The sequence below is a fragment of the Schistocerca gregaria genome, chromosome 1 (genome assembly GCF_023897955.1).
Source record: "Schistocerca gregaria isolate iqSchGreg1 chromosome 1, iqSchGreg1.2, whole genome shotgun sequence".
NCBI lineage: Eukaryota > Metazoa > Arthropoda > Insecta > Orthoptera > Acrididae > Schistocerca > Schistocerca gregaria.
In genome coordinates, this window is record NC_064920.1 from 350144110 (window position 1) to 350166012 (window position 21903).

At 38.7% G+C, this 21903-nt stretch overlaps 1 protein-coding gene across 2 annotated transcripts in view; it reads left to right on the plus strand.

The window, feature by feature from the left end:
- Positions 1–13054: 13054 nt before the first annotated feature.
- The window catches only part of LOC126345210 (FGGY carbohydrate kinase domain-containing protein), a 134022-nt gene continuing 125173 nt past the window's right edge, over positions 13055–21903 (plus strand). Inside the window, exons 1-2 of one of the 2 annotated variants that reach the window (XM_050002083.1) lie at positions 13055–13464; positions 13558–13754. In XM_050002083.1, coding sequence (XP_049858040.1) covers positions 13437–13464; positions 13558–13754 — 225 coding nt within the window. In that variant the 5' untranslated portion in view covers positions 13055–13436. Of the gene's footprint in view, positions 13469–13557; positions 13755–21903 lie in introns of both variants that reach the window. The other variant, XM_050002084.1, reaches the window with a different exon arrangement.

Genomic DNA, 21903 nt, shown 5'->3' on the forward strand with positions numbered 1-21903 from the left:
TGTTACTGCTGTATCTCCAAGAAAATTAATGTAAAACACCAGGTGCTGTGCATACTGTTATAGAACCAACAGTGTCATCAACACAAACACGCATATTGAAAGAATGAAACGACCAATAAAATACACATACTTGTGTGGTAAAAATGTGAAAGTCTAGACAGATCCATTCATGGATTAATGGGTTTTAGACGAATTACATGCCAGGCTCCTTATTCTGGCCATGGGAAAACTTACAGGCAATCTCCAGGATATTCACACATAGCACAGCTTAAGTGCAGAGGTGGTTCATGGTCACATAATTGAAGAAAGGAAAGGCTAGCTTGTACCGCTTGCCTCTGAGGTGGACGTCTCTTTCTTAATTCACAAACCTTTGCGTTATTGCAAGTGAAAATTCACTTGCATTGAATGTTATGCCTGCACACAAAAATATACATGTTCATGTGTAGATTCCAGTATTAGACGCAACATGTGCAAACATTTTCATTCTGTCTATACAAAACAAGACAGCAATTCAGTTCAGAAAATGTCAGTAACTTTAATGATGTTAATGATGATGTCCCTGAGAGTAAATTACATATTTATGAGGAAGCGGAATCAATAAGTGAGAAAGAGAGCATACTGGTTGAACTTATCAGAGAAATTACTGAGCCTTCAGATTTAAATCAGCAGAAGGAGAAAATGAAGAGAAAATTTGATGCTACAATATCTTTTGCAGGGCAACTGTAACTTCCAAAATGCCAGATGTCAAGTCTGAGAACTACATTAGCTGCTGTTGCCTCCAACACAGATCATAAAATAATTGGTCCCTCAGTGCTTCATCAAAAAGGAAACAAAGTATATAGCCTCATAGAAGGCTCTTTCTGCAAAGAAGAGAAGAAAATAGTGCACCATGTGCACTTCAAGAGACCATGTATGGCTGAAACACAAGTTTCTCTATTACAAGACTGACAACAGATATTGACTTTTATTCAATGCAAATTTAGCTTAGGTAATTTTGTTGTTGTTAACATTTCTTAGTGTTTTGCACTTCATATCATAATTATGCTGCTACTAATCTTCAGTTAGTGATATAAAAATGAATATTGTCCCTTAGTAAACTTGAAGAATATGAATTAATGCACTGCTGTTTCTTCCTTTCTTTCTTAAAAGTATTATTTTCGGCTATATTCTGGATTAAAAAAGTAAAAAGTGGCCTTACGCAGTTCTACAGCAATTTTGGGTTAGTTTCTGTTATCATCAAAAAAGACTATGGAGTACAGTAAAACTGTGTTTATATGTATTTCCAATCACATTACAGTGTGGTTCTAGGTTGTAGAGATCTGGCCTCTTTACTATCACTGATATTTATATGTCCTCCTGAAAATCAGCTCACTTCATAGAAGTTTTGCTCTCTTCCTAAGCATGCAGCTGCAGTTCAACCTCAGGCTCCAGACACATATAGCTCTGCCCCAATGAGGTATTATTCTACCCTCCTTCCTCTGTGTGCTGATCAAAAAGTTTGCTAAGGGAGTCAATAGTGTTGCCATCAACACATAGTATGGTCACCACAAACTCTTCTGACTACATTCAACATTGTTGAATATGTCTTAAGCTGTTTTATAATTATAATTTGAGGTAGTCATGGCTCAGTTTATTGTATTGGCCACTGATTATCTTATAAATTGCCTATATTTCTTCTAACACTGTTTACATGTTTTCATATTTCCTGTTTGAGTTCCTTTATTCTAGTCCTGAGCGCAGTTATTTCTTTGGCAATCGATTGCCTAAAGTGGTCCTGCTTTTACTGACAGGTTATTTTGGGGAAAATTGCTTTAAAATGATGCTTTAGTGTGTTAAGAAATCCACTGTACTTCTCATTTGTGCTTCGTGCTTCCATTGTTTTAGCCCAATCTTCTTTTCTCAGTTTTATATATATGTGAAGCCTGTTCTTTTTGACATGTACAGTTATTAGTAGATTTAGTGATTAGTACATCTGCATAATAAGCAGGAAGACTAGGTTTGAATCCTGGTCTGGCACAAATTTTCAGCCTGTGCCATGGATATAAATCAATGCCGATTGGCAGTTATCTTTAATTCCTTTGTGTCTTTCATCAGTTTTAATTTTAATATGTTCTTGTTTTGTAGACTGATGATCCTGAATTCTCTCTTACTTTGTCTTTTTTTATGTCTTTGTATGTATATATTTTCACTAACAAATAAATGTAGATGTTTTGAAATCTTTCACTGTTCAGAAACTTACCATACAAAATTGGCTAATAACATCCTGTATGGAGTTTGATTTGGCTCTTAATCTAATGCTGCTACTGACATGCTCTTTGCATTCCATACCTTGGCGACTTTTGTTATGGCTGCACTGCTAGCCAAATGCTGGTGCCTGTGCTGAGAAATGGCATTCTGACGATATGGAATACTTACCCGATTTTATGGAAACTACTAGGTGAAAAATTTTATTTTTGCACATCTCACAGTCTGATATCCTCACTCAATAAATAACTTATTTTTGTCGATATATGCTGTGCTGCATCAACATAAGGAAAACACTCCGTGAAATTTTAATGATTTTGCAGAGGTAAAAATGCATTCATGAACTTTGAAAATGTTTTATTTTAGTTCATATATTGTAAGTAATGAAATGTAGATCATACATCGAAATTATATTTAAAATTGAGAGCAGAAGAATATTTCACTATCTTGGCGAGTTATTCTGTTTTTATATATGAAGGAAGTTTCATTACAGTGCACACTTCACTGCAGAGTGAAAATTTCATTCTGTTCCATAGCACTGCAGGAAAATCCAAGCAGCATGTGTATACATGACCACAACACCCAGGGAAAGGCATAGCGGGGTGAACAGTCTTGATTGTAGCTAGATCACAGCAGGATAACCAACCTTCATCGTTGCTACTTCCTTAATTATGATACTATATTCTGACTTTTTGTACCATGCTTGGTACCTCATTATCTCATTTGCAACATTTGGTATTGCTGTAAACAAATTTACATCATGTCTAGTGCGAACACTTCAGTATTTTATTGTGACATCAGCTAATATTCCATTCCATTCCATTCCACTGATGTCTAATGTCAATGGGCCCTCATCATCTCATTTGCAACATTTGGTACTGCTGTAAACAAATTTACATCATGTCTAGTGCGAACACTTCAGTATTTTATTGTGACATCAGCTAATATTCCATTCCATTCCATTCCACTCCACTGATGTCTAATGTCAATGGGCCCCTAGATGCGAAGTGTCACAAAATTCAGATGTGATTTTAAGTGTTGTTGCAGTCACGGCGTGGTTTCTGCCACATCAGATGTGAAAAACCCCTACAACTCCTTTGTACAGTGAAAAATAGTCTACACTGCAGTCAGCTGTGGTGCAAATAATAGGGGATTTGCCTCGACGACATGAATGTTAAACAATCAGCAAATGTACATTCAATCTCGAGAGAGACTTTTTGTTAAACTGGCAACAGCTGTAAATGATTATCTGTAACGTTACTCAAAATATGCAAGAACAAAAACGACATAGGTTCTATCAGTATCCAGACCATCGCGTCTGAGCTCTAAAGAAACAACCAAAGAAACATGAGGACTGAGATCGAAATATTCCATGTTTCACCCACATGCCTTTATATTCGTTTTCTTACAAAAGTTGTTTTGGGGTATTGAAGATTTATCACAAACATGTCACCCTCAGTAGTATTCCATATAATTAAATATCAGTTAATGACAAATTAGCGGTAAAAGTCTTCAGGAGATCTTAAGATGATGATAACATTGTTTTACAACTCTAGCGTTAGGTATGGCTATGTCTTTAACGGTGGAATGTTACTGTGTTGAAGAAATTTTGACCATTTTTTCGACTATGTTTTGTATATTTATGTGACTAAAGCATGTGTTAATTTGTAACAGGATACTTTTTTAACCAAACTTCTCAATCAAACGGTTTAATCATTACCATTAAACTTTGACCTTACTGTTCAAGAACACATATCTGTTGAAGGGCTTACCTGCCAACATATATCTGAAATAGCGAAAAAGTAGGCCAATATAAAAGCTTCTTCTGTAGACAAATCTTTATCATCTATGTAAGAGTTACAAAGTTGTATTTGAAAATGTTATTAAAACTGCATAAAGAATGTTAGATGACAAGTTTATTTTAGGACATAAGAGTAACTCTATGGGATTATGGTGCCTTATTAAATACGAATTAGATAAAGGAGTTAACCAACAGGAAATTTCAAAAATGATACAGAATGACAACACTGTTCTGAACCCTGTTCAAATATATCGCTAAAACTAAACTAAACTCTACCTGAACTGGCCATGAAGGCCCAACAGTACTGACTGGCTGCCATTTCATCTTCAGCCTGCAAGCATCAGTGGATGTGGATATGGAGGGGCATGTGGATAGCGCACCACTCTCCCAGCCATATGTCAGTTTACAAGACTGCAAATATATCAAAGCTTTAATAAAGTTCTCATAAATGCAGCAAAATCATCTGTTGATATGATTGCTTTTAAAAGCAGTGTACATTTCTTTGGCCTGGAGAAGGATAGTCACGCCTTGTAGCATTTAGTAAACTCTCACTCAAAGACGTAAAAAATGTTATTTCGTCCTTATAAAACAAAAACGCTGCAGAGTGGGATCAAATATCAACTAAAGTAACTAAATATCCATATGATAAAATATCACACACTCTATCTTTGATAATCAGTCGTATGAGCAAGCCAACCTCTATCATGTACTTACCATATTTTACAGACTTTAAGATACACTTCGTTTTTCGAAAAATTGCCTCCAGAATTCATTTGCGTCTTTATCTCGAGATTAACATGAAAATGTCCAATATTTGATTTAAAATTCTCGCCAGTTTAAAAATGGCCATATATTTGATGCCATGAGAAACATTGGACTCGTGAGACCTTAACTTTTCCTGGGGAATCGAATGTTCAAATAACTTACGGGTTTGCTGCTGGGTGACGTCGTCGGACACCGCCGATATTTCGACATATCGGCGGTGTCCGACGACGTCACCCGGCAGCAAACCCATAAGTTATTTGAACATTGGACTCAATTGGCAATAGTAGTGCACCAATGCGTCATAAGTTGTGGAGATTCAGACGTTTGCTAACACTGTTTCCTTCATGTTCCACCATCACAAACCCAGAACGCTGTCTAGTCTATGATATGTCATTACAGTCTATGGTGCCAATGAACTTGAACTGAAAGTCATTTGTGTTATTAGTAATAGCACAATATTTTTGTTAGCAGCTAATTTGGTGTAGGGAAAAATGAAAGGTATTCATATGATGCGCACTATAAACAAAAAGCAATAGCATATGCAGAATAAAACGGAAACAGAGCAGCTGGACAGTATTTTGGCCCTCCACCAACAGAAAAAAACCATTAGTGATGGTGGGCTAGTAGAGAAGAACTAAAAGAAATGAGGAAGACTAAATGTGCAAATAGAGAACTGAATGAAAAAAGGCCAAAGCTAGAAGATGATGTATGAAATGACTTCACAGACACTGCCAAAAGGGCATTCGAAGTAATACAAAAATGATTCAAATACACACATGTAAGCTAGTGCTACAGCGAAACTTAACAGACATTAAGTGAGGTGTTGGTTGGTGCTACAGGTTTATGAAGCACCATGGACTTAGTATGTGAACCAAAATCAAAATATCTCAGAAAACGCCACAAGAGTATGAAGAGAAAATAACATTTTCCATCTCTTTATTATTCATTGTCGAAAGAAAATCAGTGTGGAACAAACCAAAATTATGTATGTGGACGAAACTCATCTGAAATTTGATGTACCAAGTAGCAGAACTGTTGCAATGAAAGATGCTAAAACTGTAACTATAAAAATAAGTCGACACGAAAAGTGCACTACAATGTTGTCCTTTCATGTTGTACTGACGTTAGTAAACTTATTCCAGTAACCTTTTTCAAGCGCAAAACAATGCCAATGCCACATATCCCAAGGGTTAGATGGATAAAGATGGTGTGAAATTATTGATTAACAGAGTGTGGGAGAGAAGGACAAACATACTACCATTTGACCATCAGACAAACTCCCATATGGATGGTACAGTAATAAGCATCCCTGGTGCAGTAATAAAGTATTAGGAAAAATCATGGTGGGGCGACTCAGTACATATGTAGAATAGTATCTAGGCGCCCAGCAGTGTGGTTTCAGAACTATTACATCCACAACAGATCATATTTTCACTATCAGACAGATTATTGAAAAGTGTTATGAATATAATATCTATGTCCACCAGTTGTTCATTGATTTCAAACAAGCTTATGATAGTATCAAAAGGGATCAACTCTGGAAGGCAATGCAAGACGCAAGAGTACCCAACAAACTAATAAGACTGTTCCAAATGACTCTGAGAACAGTATGTAAAGTAAAGGTTGAGGGGACTTTATCAAAGGCATTTGAAGTTAACCAAGGATTAGGACAGGATGATCTGCTCCACTATTCTGTTTAATGTCACCGTGTAGAGGATGTTGCGAAAGACACAAAAGAGCAACCCTGGTGGAACACTGTTTAATAGAGTGACATGGGATCTTGCATGTGCAGATGATATTGCTTTGTTATCCAGGAGGAAACAGGATCTGAAGAAAAGCTTGAAAAATTAGAAAGATATGGACTGGAGATAGGGCTGACAATTAATCAATCAAGGACAAAGTATATGTTAACTGCTAGGAAAAGAAATAGTGAAAGAAAAAGAAGCACGACTTTGAATGGGAAAAATTTTGAAATTTTTAAATATTTTGAGTCACTGGTAACTGAGAAAAATGATATCAGAAAAGAAATGCATGCAAGGATTACGACTGGTAACAGGACCTATTTCGCACAAATTAAATATTTAAAGCAAGACGTTTTAGTAGGAATCTGAAGCTGACAGTGTACTGTACAGTACTGAGACCTGTCGTGATGTATGGTTCGGGTACTTGCCACACAGAATGGGCGTGCAGTTTGAGGATCCATGTCAGGGTCTGTGCAGCCTCCCCTAGCAGAGGTTTGAGTCGTCCCTCGGGCATGTGTGTGTGTGTGTGTGTGTGTGTGTGTGTGTGTGTGTGTGTGTGTGTGTGTGTGTGTGTGTGTGTGTGTGTGTTGTACTTAGCCTAAGTTTAAGTAGTTTGTAAGTCTAGGGACCGATGACCTTAGCAGTTTGTTCCCTTAGGAATTCCATGCATTTGAACATTTCGGATACTTGGATAATGATGCAAAATGATGAGGAGCTGTTACAGAGATGAGAAAGAAAGATACTTAGGAAAATCTTTGGGTCAGTGAATGATAGGGGGTTTTGGAGAGTCAGAAATAATAAGGAGACCATATAATTGTACAACAAACCAGGTATCGTGACAGAAATAAAGAGTAATAGACTACGTTGGTTGGGACATGTAGAAAGAATGGTGGAGAGCAGGAAACCAAGAAAGTTTCCAAAGGAAAACTATGTGGGCGCTGTATAAGGGGCAAGCCAAGGACCAGATGGCTAGACAATGTGGGGGAGGAGTTAAGAAGAATGGGAGTTAGAAGATGGGGAGCCAAGGCAATACCAGAGAAGAGTGGGTGGAAATTGTCCAGGAGACCAAGGTCCCATATGAGCTGTAGCGCCAAGGGGTAAGTAAGTATCCCTGGCATAAAGAAACTATTGAAAGATTTGAAATTCAATAAAACACCAGGTCTGGATGGAATCCCAGTTAAATTTCACAAAGAGTGCTCTACAGCATTGGCCCCTTACCTAGCTTGCATTTATCGTGATTCTCTCGTCGAGCACAAAATTCCAAGCAACTGGGAAAAGGTGCTGGTGATTCTGCTATATAGAAAGGGTAAAAGAACGAATCTATAAAATTGCAGACCAATACCCCTCCTCTCTGTTTGGTGCAGTATCCTTGAACATATTCTCAGTTCGAATATAATAAACTGAGTAGCTTATGGCAGGGTTTCACGTTCATGAGAAACTGAGCTTGCCCTTTTCTCGCGTGATATACTGGAAGGGAAACAGGCAGATTCCATATTTCTAGATTTCTGGAAAGCATTTGCTGTTGTGCTCCATTGCAGGCTGATAACGAAGGTAAGGGCATATGAAAATAAGTTCACATATTTGTGTGGAACTCGAAGACTTCTTAAATAATAGAACCCAGTATGTTGTCCTTGAAGGCGAGTGTTCATCAGAAACAAGGGTATCGCCAGGAGTGCCCAAAGCAAGTGTGATAGGACCACTGTTGTTCTCTATCTACATAAATGATTTGGCGGACAGAGTGAGCAGCAATCTGCAGTTTGCTGATGATGCCGTTGTGTACTATAAGGTGTCAAAGCTGAGTGACTGTAAGAAGATACAAAACGATTTAGATAAAATTTCCAATTGGTGTGATGAATGGCAGCGTGCTCTAAATGTAGAAAAATGTAAGTTAATGCAGATGAATAGAAAGCTCAAAGCTGTAATGTTTTGATACAGTGTTCATATCTGGGTACAAAGTTGTAAAGTGATATGAAATGGAATGAGCATATGAGAACTGTGGTAGGGAAGGCGAATGGTCGACTTTGGTTTATTGGGAGAATTTTAGGAAAGGGACCAGATTAAGGAGGCCACATATAAGATGCCGGTGTGACCTATTCCTGAGTAATGCTTGAGTGGTCGTGATCCTTTCCAGGTCAGGTTGATGGAAGACATCGAAGCAGTTCAGAGGTGGGCTGCTATATTTATTACTGGTAGGTTCAAACAACATGGAAATGTTGCACAGATGGTTCGGGAAGACAAATGGGGATCCCTGGAGGGAAGGCAACGTTCTTTTCGAGAAACACTATTGAGAAAAATTAGTGAACTAGCATTTAAAGCCGACTGCCGAACGATTCTTCTGCCGCTAACATATGTTGCACGTAAGGACCAGGACTCATACAAAGGCATATAGACTGTCGAATTTCCTCGGCTCTGTTTGTGAGTGGAATAGGGAAGGACGTGACTAGTAGTGGTACATAGTACCCTCCGCCACGCACCATAAGGTGGCTTGCGGAACATCGATGTAGATATAGAAGGAAAGTTGCTTCATTGAAGAAGAGTTTTCTTCTTGTGCTGGGTCAGTTCAGTAGTCATTTTAAACATTCTCTGAAAGAGAAAACGAGACAGGGAAATATACAGGATGGTTCACGAAGATGTGCAACTATTTTAATGTGTTATTCTACAAGTAAAACGAAAGAAAAAAGTTCAAATAAACATAGGTCCGCAATATTCAGTTAGGGCTAATGGTGAAATGTGGAGGTCCACTGTCTTGTTCAAAATACATTAGCAGTCGCGTAGCAAGTGAAACATCTTCGAAAAGTCGGGTATTTCTTCTTGAAGGAATTGTAAGTACGTTTCTCCAATTAGACGTCCTGGGAAAATAAATGGTCCAATAAATTGTGTGTTGATTATACCACACCACACGTTTATGCTAAATCGCTGCTGTAAATCACTTTGCATTGTTGCATGTGGGTTTACTTCAGACCATATGTGCTCATTATGTAAACTGTTTATACCATCCTGAGTAAACTGTGGCTCATCAGTAAATAAAATGTATTTGTGTAGCTGCCGATTACTGTTTAGCCAGTTGCACAACTCCAAGTGAAGGGCAGGATCTCCTGGATGTAAATGATGCACTTTTTTGTGGTAAGGATACAGATAATTGTACATCAGTGTACCCCCATAGCTTAGATTGCGAAATGCCTAATCTTTGAGAGATACGTCGTGTACGTACCCGGGCTATGTTGAACAGCAGCCATAATATCTTCGTCATCGTCTTTAGGTATGGAGCGTTCGTACTGACTATGAATGCTGGTAGAGAACCTGTATTCCATAACACTCGAAATACTCTGCTAATGGTTCGTGCATTCAGAATCCTCCGAGTTGGATAACGTACGCGATATTCGTTAACTGCAACTGTAGCATTACCATCACATTTGCCATAAATAAACAACGTATCGGCGTATCCCTATGTCGTAAATTTGAAAGGCATCGATATTTTATAAATAATCTACAAACTATAACAGTTACTAAGGGGTTTCACTTAAATACACTGTTGTTATTATGTTCTTTGACTGAACAGTCCAAAAGCTAACTCGTTTCAAAGTTAGGAAACGACTGAGACAACTCACTAACAGTTGCCAAAAATGACAAACGTTTCTACATGGAAAGTAAACAAATTTACTTGTATAATAATCTTTGCTATTCTGGATGTTCTGGAAAACTACTGCAGATACACGTCTGGGACAAGTTTTATCAGATTAACCAGATCGATAGCAACAAAATAAATGGAAATTGTGCTTTACTTTAACCTCATACAGTTTTGCGATGATTCTGTATTAGCGAAGTTGCTAAAATTCAGGCAAAATCTTTTATTAGCCATGACTCCATAATGAAACATTTGTGGACCTATGTTTAAATGAACTGTTTTCTTTATTTTTACTTGTAGTATAACACATTAAAATATTTGCATATCTTCGTGAATCACCCTGAGGAGCTTGCTGTTATTCCAGAGGGACTTACTTCACAATTGGTATCTCTTGATATCTCGTGAAATAAACCATTTAATGAGTATATGAGAGAGTAATGAAAAAAATGTATGGTGGATGAAACCCAACATGAATTCACGCAGAAGAGAGCTTTAATCTAACTACAATCAAACAAGTGTGCCAGTGGATAAAACAGTCATGGTCTAGAGTGAGAGAAGCCATTATTGTTAAATCTTTCGAGAAGTGTGGCATAAGTAACACTATCTATGCTAGTGAAGACTATCTTACATGTGAGCTGCACAATGATGAAGATGAAGAGGAAGAAGAAGAAGAAAGTTCAGATGACGATTTTCAGAGATTTTAAAGAATAGTTTCATTTTCTATATTAAGAACTATTTTTAGTCTGGCAATCTAATAATAAAAGTGGTAAAAATTGTATTTAAAAAAATTGCTCAAAAATGAAGGTGTGTGTTATTGTCTGTAGTGTCTTATAGTTCGTAAAATACATTAAGTATCAAGAGGTATAACCACCACACAAAAAAGGATCAATGGAGTATACAGGAAATTAGCGTCCTATCAGTATCCTCCCAGTGTTATCCAAAATATTTGGAATTAGCTGCAGTCTATACAACAAATTTTATCATGGAATATGATATTATTTTCCAAAACCAGCTTGGGTTCCAAAAGGGGAAAAGTACAATGAATGCAATTAATGAATTCATTGAAAAAGTCATCTCGTCATGGGGCAAAGGCAATAAAGAGACAGGTATCTTCTGTGACCTTGCCAAGGCATTATGATCAGTGAATCACTTAATGCTGCTTCATAAACTAGAGAGGTATAGTATCAAACAAAATCCTTATCTGACAAACAGGAAACAAAGGATAATCATAACATCTAATACCATAAATTGTGCATCTCAGCGGGATACAATTTTGTAAGGAGTTCCTCAAGGCCCAATCTTGTTTCTCTCTTACATAAATGGTTTACATCTCAATACCAGTGCCCACCAGTCACATTTACTGATGATACTTCTCTATTTATTGAAAAATAAAACGTGAGAGAAATTATGGATGCTGTAATAAACACACTAACCAACAGGGATGCATGGTTACGTAATATTTCGAAGACCATGATTACTCAATTTAGAGCCAAACAATCCAAAATCAGTGACATCAGTACCATACATAAAAATCAAGTTACAGAAGAATCTCAGTCCATCAAACTCTTCACAATAAAGTTGGACAAAAATCTAAACTGGCAATCATATATAAGTCATTTAGTTACTAGATTAAACAGAATCTGGCTGCTTAAAAAAAGGTCAGAATAACGTGTGCTGCCCCCCCCTCCCCCTAGAATATTCTGTCGCCGTTTATTCAAGAACCTAAAATATTATCTATCCCTGCATTGCACATCTTCGAGATTATACTAATCTTTTTACACAGTAACTCTGACCTAACTGAAGAAAGGCACTTCAAACATATGTACAACCTTAGACACAAAGAAAATTTCATACTTCCAATGCGTCACTTAAAACTGTACTAACAGACATCTAAGTACATGAGAATAGAAGTCTACAATAAACTCAAGGGTAGAAATGTACTGAGCATGGAGATGGTTCATTGAAGTGATAACTATGTGATTTATGGGAAAATGATACTACTCAGCTGAGGAATTTATGAATGATCATTTAAACAGTGTGATTACTTAATACCGTAGTATTGTGTATAATATTGTACATACAAAATAATGTCTGGAAAATTTAGGCATTAAGTACTGGTAGATCATGAGAGAAACAATTTAATAATATTATTGTGTTGAACATAAATCTTTGGTGGTAAAATTAGTGTTAGAAAATTATGTAACTATGTACATTGTAAAGCAAAAATTGACATGCCTCCTACACAATACGATCTGCAAAACATACGTTATGAAGGGAATAATATGCAAATTCTGAGGGCAAGCTGGTAAGTAAAAAGTGGAGCCGGTAGTTTTTGCACCTCGCTAGTGAGTGGTAGAAGCCGAAACTACTATTTACACTTGGTTCTGCTACGATTTAAGACAACACCAAGCCAAAGGTGTCCGGGATCTGCTTTGATAGAGGGAGTGGTGGCAGCGGTAGGATTCCAGTTTAGGGTACTTACCTCCCTTGTCATAAATATTTGCTGTTTGCTTCTGAACATTTTACAATTTCAGAGAGTTTGGTTAGGCAGGAATTTTAGAGTAGTGCTTAAATGACGTTTATATTCTTCGTTTTTACAAATATTTAGCTGCTTTTCCTGCGAGTATGTTGCGATTTCCGATATCATCCACTCGCTCAAGTTTTTCATTCTTTTTTCCGTCCACTATGTTATCACTGAAACTAACCATCCTGAATTTGCTGTGTGCTTCAAACATGCAAAGCGAGAATACAAAGCTCATGTAACTCAGTTTAAAATACAAATCTGCAGCTGGTGAAACATAGCGCATTTTGATTGGTCTTTCAGTCCTAACTTTTCATTGGTCGCTTGGTTAGAGCGCAGAGTACGCGATGCGCATATTGCTAGGTTCTGTCCTAGTTCCTCGAGCGCTGCGTGCAGCGTGGTAATACGAAGTGTTGACGAATGGCTTTCTGTAAGACAGAATACCACATGTACAGGAAATCCATGACTTTAGGTTCCCTCAAAAAATGCCGTAGAATATTATATCTCGTGTTGACAAGTATAAGAGGCGCTAATTTAGTGTGAAGTTGAGTGGACGAGGAGCGCTCTATACATGGAAAGTTCCATCGTGATATTCGTTTGCTTGAATTAGTGCACGTGTTTCGCAATAGATCTCGTGACCATTGACTTCGGCGATTATTTCAAGGTTAAGAAGGCCGAAAGACTCGGTTTTGAGAGCCGCTGTTATAAGCACGATTATGCAATACGTTTACGACTGACATGGTGAAGGAGGGATACAGTAACGGAAGTAGGTCTGACGCGACATCGTAGATTTTTCAGTAGTTGATCTTTAAGTTTCGTCTAGTAACGATAAACTTGGGCTTTCGCCTCTTTTTTGCAGTCGGTACAGTGATGGGTCATGAAAATCTGTTTGTGGGCGTTGACGTGGGAACGGGAAGCGTTAGAGCTGCCCTAGTCAGCGAGCAAGGAAAACTTCTTAATGTTAGCACGAAACCTATTAAAACGTGGACACCAAAGAAAGATTTCTTTGAGCAGTCATCGGATGACATATGGTCGGTGTGTTGCCATGTTGTAAAGGTACGTCGTTATATATATCTCGACGAAAGCGATATTTGGCTCTGTAGTTTCCTAGTCCGTCGTTCGTCTTTATTTTGTGTAGCTTCACCGAATATATTACTTAAGTGGCGTGTAGGTGTTTAATTATGAAGTGTAACCGTAGGGGGTTCGTTCGAAACTGATAGGCCAAAGGAAGGCCGTCTTAGAAAAATTATCTACACTTTATTTCAGACAGTCATTTGGCAGTACCCTGTTCATTTGGCTGTGACGGTCCAAGCCGATTGCGCTTGCAGCACTTACACAATGCATCTTGCTGAGCGTAGGGGACCAGAAGTGCTTTTCATTCTTTAACTCTAGTACTGTTGTTTTCCGTATTGCATTTTCAGTATTTTCAACAGTCTCGATAAAAGCTTCCTTGTCCATCACTCCGATTTATGTTTTGCTTTAATCATCCCTTAAATTTTGTTACAAACCAGACGATCCTCAGTCGCTTGCTTTAGGTGGGTTACTGTACTCACTTTTTTCTTTCCAGAATGTGTAAATTACGATTACAACAAGCTATTTTTCAGTTTCTGAGAATTATGTTAATATTACAACTCTTTCAGATTATAGTTTGATGAATTCATTGAACCTCTGACGCAGGATTAATGTTGACAATCTCACTGTAAATAAAGCAGGTTCTTATCAATGAACAGACATATCACTGTCTTGAGACAGGTGTTTATCAATTACATCTTACGGTAATCGTACAGTAACTTTTGTTGACATATTCCTTTGAGGAAATGATAAGAGGAAGTTGGTGTTCATTGATAAATAGATAAGCATATTATCAGGTTTAGTTCCACAACATATTACATACTGGTTAAGGTAGTATTCCCCCCTCCCCCCCCCCCCCCTCCCAAGTGAACAGCAGTAAGAATATGCTTAAAAGTGGTTCTATATTATACGTTAAACATTTGGGGAGCCTCCTCTGTGTATGGGTTTTTGTTATTGTATTAGATGTATAACTAACTGGTATTGGTGAGTTGGACTAGACCATAGTGATCTCTTGGCCTGCTAATAAAATTTGTGGATAAATACATATGAAGAGTGGTCCATTGGAAGTGTGGTGCTGCAGTCCAGCATATACAAATCAAAATCACAACCTGATCCAGCAGTTCTGTTTCATGAGTATTTTTTCCTTCCTCTTGTAACACTTAATGAAGAGGTTTGAATTCAGACCAGGTGTACCCAGGGCTCTCAAACAGGGACAGATCGTCACTATTTTCCTGTAACAGCAATTCCTAGACAAACACCAGCAACCTCTGTTTGATACAGTGATAGGATATTATTCCTTTGAAATGGGGATACTGGCTTATCTTGCAGATATTTACTGTTAAACAGGGAAAGAGCCAGAGTGATAAGAACAGATGCTCTTTTGTATGGTGGTGGAAGTGGAAAGTGTGGGAGGGGAGATTCAGTCCATGTTGTCAGTCCTTACAAGATGTGCATACGGAAAGCATAGAACCAAGTCTAGGAGAGCAGTCATCACTGTCCATTATTACTCGTGACAAGGTGTGCAATAGAAGGCTAAATCTAAGCTGCCAACAGATAGTTGGTTGTGCACTATAGCTCAGAATGGGACCATGCTATGAGGTGGTGCGCACTATTAAATTCTTTAAGGATGTTATGGGGGAGGACGTAATCTGAGAAGCTGACCACGTTCATAGTCTTTCTGTTCTCTGTTATTGCCCAAGCATAAACAACAGGGTTTATTTGTCCTAAGGTGAACGAGTGACTGAAGTGGTGAGGTGTTTAAGGTACATTTGGGGGAAGTGGGATTCCTGTCAATGTGATGATGGAGATGTTTTTTCATTGTTTTGTTTAGTAAGGGCCATGGAATCGTTCTTTCAAAAAGCATACAGCTGATTTTCTTTACTACCCTTTCCATCTTCCAGCTTGGGCTCATTCTAATAGTTGTCAATGAAATTAAATCCTAATCTTCCATCCTTTATATTTTTGAGGTGAGGTTATACATCATTAGTATGTTCCATTTTTACTGATAGCACTAAGAGCACACCAATATTACCTGCAACATGTGAGAAATGACCAAAGCAGCTCATAAATCACTGATTTTGTGTTATGGGTATTAGACCTTGATCCAAGATGTAATTCTCTGCATTTTCGAACACTGGAGTCATGATCAGCAGCTATAATGATTCAGAAAGCAGTGAAAATATCAAAAAAGCTCTGCAGTCTGATCTGTTTATACTTATCCTGTGCACTTGCAGTCTACTGTACATAGAAATTGCAAAAAGAAGTAATAATAACCCTTAACGGATAAAAGGGCAATTGTCATCTCTTGTAACTCGCATAAATCTACATTAGCACATCATGCCCTGGGACCGAGGAACCACCAAATTAGTTCCTCTGATACTATGGTTTTATCAAGATCTAATCCCTTACGCTAGGGTGTACGGATAGGCCATAGAAATTCAAAAGCACAAAAACAACTGTAACATAAGAGGATGGATTGAAATTAGACAAGCTGTGTGACTCAGTCCTAAATAAAATATGACAAACCCTTTCCCACTACAAGCTCCATAACATATATCGGCACAACTCCACAATCTTAGACAGCATTCTGATGACCTTACATTCTGACTGTTGCGTGGATATGTATAAAAAGTTCAGCTTGCTGAGCTTGTTTGCGATTGTAAATGCTTTGTAAGTTGTTACAGCCTCTGATGTCTCCAGCATCACAAGACGAAATGTTAGACAGAGAATTGTGCCTTTGACAAAGGATTAATATCCATAAAACAAGTGTCAGCAATAATGCAAGTACATGCCATGAAAGCCTGCATTCAATGACCAAGCACAATAGTTGAAAATAGCTTTTCTGCTGTGGGGACTATAAGGGGTAATATTCTATATACAGTCTTGACTGTCCAGCTTTCTTAGAAGAAAACAGAATCAAAGAGATTGAAGTTATCAGACAAATATTTTGTGAAGTTGAAAATTTGTGCTTCATCAACTACTCACATTCCAATTTGACCATTTGTATGTGTGCTGAAATCAACTTGTCAGAAAAAAATTACATCTGTTGGCTCCAACAGTTGCAGCCAGTAAAAAAGTTAGCACTTGCAAAATGCACACGCAGCAGTGTAGGTACAGTTAAATCACTGATCTCCATACCACCAACAAAGATTGCAAGCAGTGGAATAAGACAGACAAGAAATTCATCTCTCTAAGCAGACGAAAAACAAAATCCCGGTTTCCACTGAAAAAGTTCAAGCCCTCAGGCCATACTGCCGTCTGTGTTAAGTGCCGAGTCAGTTCCTCAATGAAGCACAGTGACATGTATCAGTCTGCTCGAGGCAAGCACCTAAAACTTTTCAAGTATTCTTATTTTGGCAGAAATATATTATAAAACCTTTCCAATATGACATATCCTATTTTACAGAGGAACATCAAAATGTTCAGGCTACATTTGAAGGAACCTGGACATCTGTGATAAGGTAGAATTTTGAGCTTGTGACTGAAAGAAACACATTTTATATTACCTGACACTTTTGTGCTAAGGGTTTATAACATACACATGATGGACAACCTTTGTGTGGGTAGTACTAAATTAATAACTTTATCTCTGGATGAAGCACACAATACACCACTTTTCTTCCATATACAAACAGCAATGGCTATTACAGTGCACCAAGAGATAACTGTGTATTCTGCCTATGTTAGAGAGGTTTAAGTTATTGTAATTCTGTGCCCACAGCATGTGTGGGGAAATACTTTTGAGTGGATGAAAGCTGTACTATCCCTGTGTGAGCTGTGGAGCTGTACATTGATAGGAGGAAGAATGGTAAAACAGAGACAGTAAGTTGTACCAAGTACAACAATCTTCCTTGTGTTTCATTCATCTCCGTGATCATGCAAATGAATCAAAGTAACACTAAAATGACTTCATAGAGGGCATTGTTCTCTGACCAATTGATTCTCTTTAGGCAAGGTGATCCAACTGTTCAGAGCTCACAGGATGTGTGTACTACTTGCACAATATGACTGGGTACTTTCCTGGGAATGGAGTAATGGCAGATGTTGCATGACTTCAGGTTGATACAGATTGTTTCCACATCCTGTCAGCATATGATAGGACACTATACAGCATGCTATTGCAATACAGTATTGTAGTAGGTATTGTGACTGAAATTTTGATTACAGTTGCCAAAAGTAGCAAGTAATGTTGTACATATACAAGGGCTATCCAGTAGATAACAGAAATTTGGAAATAAAAAATTAACTATAGTGAAGAACCAGATTTTATCATAAACATTTTAAAGGTACAGTTTTAAGCTATTTTTCTACAATAATTGCCAAACTGAGACACTTATCATTTGGTGGCAAAAGATTTTCAATACAGTCTCTGTAGAAATCTGCTGTCTGTGATTGCAGTCACTGTTCATACTGGCACACAGTTCGGCATTGGTATTGAAGCACTGTGAAGCGAGCAATGACTTCAGTGCTGGGAAGAGTTAGTAGTTGCTCAACACCAAATGTGGGTTGTATGGTGGATGATCAAACACCTCCCATCTAGAACCCTCTAGGAGATCTCTGGCATAATTGAATGTGTGTGGACGCACATTGTCATAAAAAAACACCATTTTCTCTGACTTTTCCCCACCGTTTGTTTTGTATCACTCACCTTAACTTTGTCAGTGTTTGACACTATCTCTCTGAGTTACAGTTGTGCCACATTCAAGGAAATCATCAAAAATCATTCTGCTAGAGTCCCAAAACACACTAGCCGTGATCTCTCTTGCTAACAGTGCTTGCAAACACTCTCCCGTTTCCTGGGAGACTTTGTGTGTCCCCATTACATTGACTGCTTTTTTGTTTCACAATTGATATACTTCACCCAAGTCTCATTCACAGTTGTGATACAATCAACAGCTCTGTTACAGAATGAGATTGTCACTCTGCAGCGGAGTGTGCGCTGATATGAAACTTCCTGGCAGATTAAAACTGTGTGCCCGACCGAGACTCGAACTCGGGACCTTTGCCTTTAGCGGGCAAGTGCTCTACCATCTGAGCTACCGAAGCACGACTCACGCCCGGTACTCACAGCTTTACTTCTGCCAGTATCCGTCTCCTACCTTCCAAACTTTACAGAAGCTCTCCTGCGAAACTTGCAGAACTAGCACTCCTGAAAGAAAGGATATTGCAGAGACATGGCTTAGCCACAGCCTGGGGGATGTTTCCAGAATGAGATTTTCACTCTGCAGCGGAGTGTGCGCTGATATGAAACTTCCTGGCAGATTAAAACTGTGTGCCCGACCGAGACTCGAACTCGGGACCTTTGCCTTTCGTGGGCAAGTGCTCTACCATCTGAGCTACCGAAGCACGACACACGCCCGGTTCTCACAGCTTTACTTCTGCCAGTATCCGTCTCCTACCTTCCAAACTTTACAGAAGCTCTCCTGCGAAACTTGCAGAACTAGTACTCCTGAAAGAAAGGATATTGTGGAGACATGGCTTAGCCACAGCCTGGGGGATGTTTCCAGAATGAGATTTTCACTCTGCAGCGGAGTGTGCGCTGATATGAAACTTCCTGGCAGATTAAAACTGTGTGCCCGACCGAGACTCGAACTCGGGACCTTTGCCTTTCGCGGGCAAGTGCTCTACCATCTGAGCTACCGAAGCACGACTCACGCCCGGTACTCACAGCTTTACTTCTGCCAGTATCCGTCTCCTACCTTCCAAACTTTACAGAAGCTCTCCTGCGAAACTTGCGGAACTAGCACTCCTGAAAGAAAGGATATTGCGGAGACATGGCTTAGCCACAGCCTGGGGGATGTTTCCAGAATGAGATTTTCACTCTGCAGCGGAGTGTGCGCTGATATGAAACTTCCTGGCAGATTAAAACTGTGTGCCCGACCGAGACTCGAACTCTGTAAAGTTTGGAAGATAGGAGACGGATACTGGCAGAAGTAAAGCTCTGAGTACCGGGCATGAGTCGTGCTTCGGTAGCTCAGATGGTAGAGCACTTGCCCGCGAAAGGCAAAGGTCCCGAGTTCGAGTCTCGGTCGGGCACACAGTTTTAATCTGCCAGGAAGTTTCATGTTTCCCATGATTTGAACACACAAAAGGAGTCTTATTGTCACAACTAGATCAAAATGTACATCTGGCACATTTGCAGCTTTTCTTGGAGCTGCTATAGCTTGACATCAAGTCTGAGATAGAATGGTCCCCTGTTTGTATTTTACTCACAAAAGCAATGGATGTTGCATTTCATGGCAGCTGTTTCCTCATTTCAATGTATGGAGTAATGAGAAGCCTTCTTAGTCCCTGGAGGGATATTCTTTTGTAACAAAGATCTCCCCCCCTCCCCCCCCCCCCTCCCCAGTACAGATGTATTGTATACATTAGTGTCAAGCATATAAAATACTATTACAGGTCAATGTTTTTTTTCCCACTTGAATGTGTATGTGCAGCATATCAGCTGCATGTTTCGTGGCATTGTAGTCTAACATAATTTTGATTTTTTATCTTCTCTGTTGCTTATTTATCACTATGCATTGTTCTCAGCAGTAAACCGATCCTGGTTTTCTTTGGATTGTGGGATACTATTGTGATATCTTTCATGAAATGGAATTCTGAACTGTGAATGTCTTTGTGTGATGACTTAGGCAATCTTGTTTTTTTCTAACCTTACCCAACATCATAACCTTTATTTTGAGAAGTGCTTGTCCCAAATTATAGGATATAAAAATTTATTACATATAACATTCTGTCCTCTTAGATCATATGTCAGATCCACGACAAGGCGGAAACCTTGGTTCTTCTCATATGTTACGCCAGGTGGTTTTCCTGTGTAGATTTGTGTTTTCAGAGCATATGAACTAGCATCAGTCATACAGTATCCATGTCTTTGTCCCATACTTGACAGGTTTGCTTGGAATATACTGTTCGAATGGATAGTTGCCTCTGAAACCACCAGTTGCTTATCAACTTTTATAGTTGATCCAAAATTACGCAATTTTTTGAGTATTTCCACATATTGTTCCCATAAGTTTGTCATTTGCTCTTTGCACCTGTCGATCAGGCTCATCATCAAAGCATAACACTCAACAGATGTGGAAGAACATCTTTAGTGACATTGTACCAGAAAACATTGCTCTACCTGATTTTGGATACCATAAGCTGCTTGTTGATTCACCATACAATTTATGAACACCAGCAAACGATAATACACCGATACATGCATTTCATCTAGATCTTCCCATTTGTCATAGTATGCTCTTCAGCCCTCAACATTAGTATCTTGCAACACAATAAGGCAGAGACTTTTGTTCATAATTACTTAGAAACCAGATTTTATGTCGCTTATGCTGTACGTAGCATTTGTGATTGAACCAGGTGTTTTTTTCATTATGTCTGCACTGTATGCTCTTCAGTGAGTGCAACAAGAATGGTGCACTGTCAGAAGAGAGTGAATGTTACGGGTTTCCTGCAAAAACATTTTTGGTGCAGTACAGATAACTGGTGCATCACAGCGTGTGCTTGAAATGGCATGGCAATCAGCAATGTGCTCCATGTTTAAGTACACGGAACAGTGCGATTCTTGTGGGCAAAACATCTAAATTGCACACAGACTCACCATGAACTTCTGGCAGTATGTGGACCAAATGGTATGTTGCATCAAACAGTATAAAAATGGTGCCAACAATTTGACCAGGAAGTCCATGTCTTGCACCATGCAATTTTTATGTTTTGTGTTTTTGGCAAGCTGAAAGAACATGAATGAGGGGGGGGGGGGGCAGATTTTCCAATGATTAGGACATTCACACAGCAGTTCTCTAATGGCTCCATGACTAAGGGGATTTCTATCACCAAAGAATTAAATGGTAGATAGACTATTCTGATCATTGTTGACAGAGATTTGGTGACTAGCTAGTTGAAAAATAGTGTCATACGTCTGTGTTGCTTTGAAGTGTATTGCAGCATTCGATAAAAGTTAGTTGATCTGCCATAATAATGTACAATGTACTTTCTGAACTCCCCTTATATTAATCAGAGGCACTAACAATGGATGTGAACTACAAGAACAATATTACAGATCACATACGGTATATAATGTCTGCCATAACATAATGGTGGGACAACTGTCCATGTCACAAAGCCACAATCA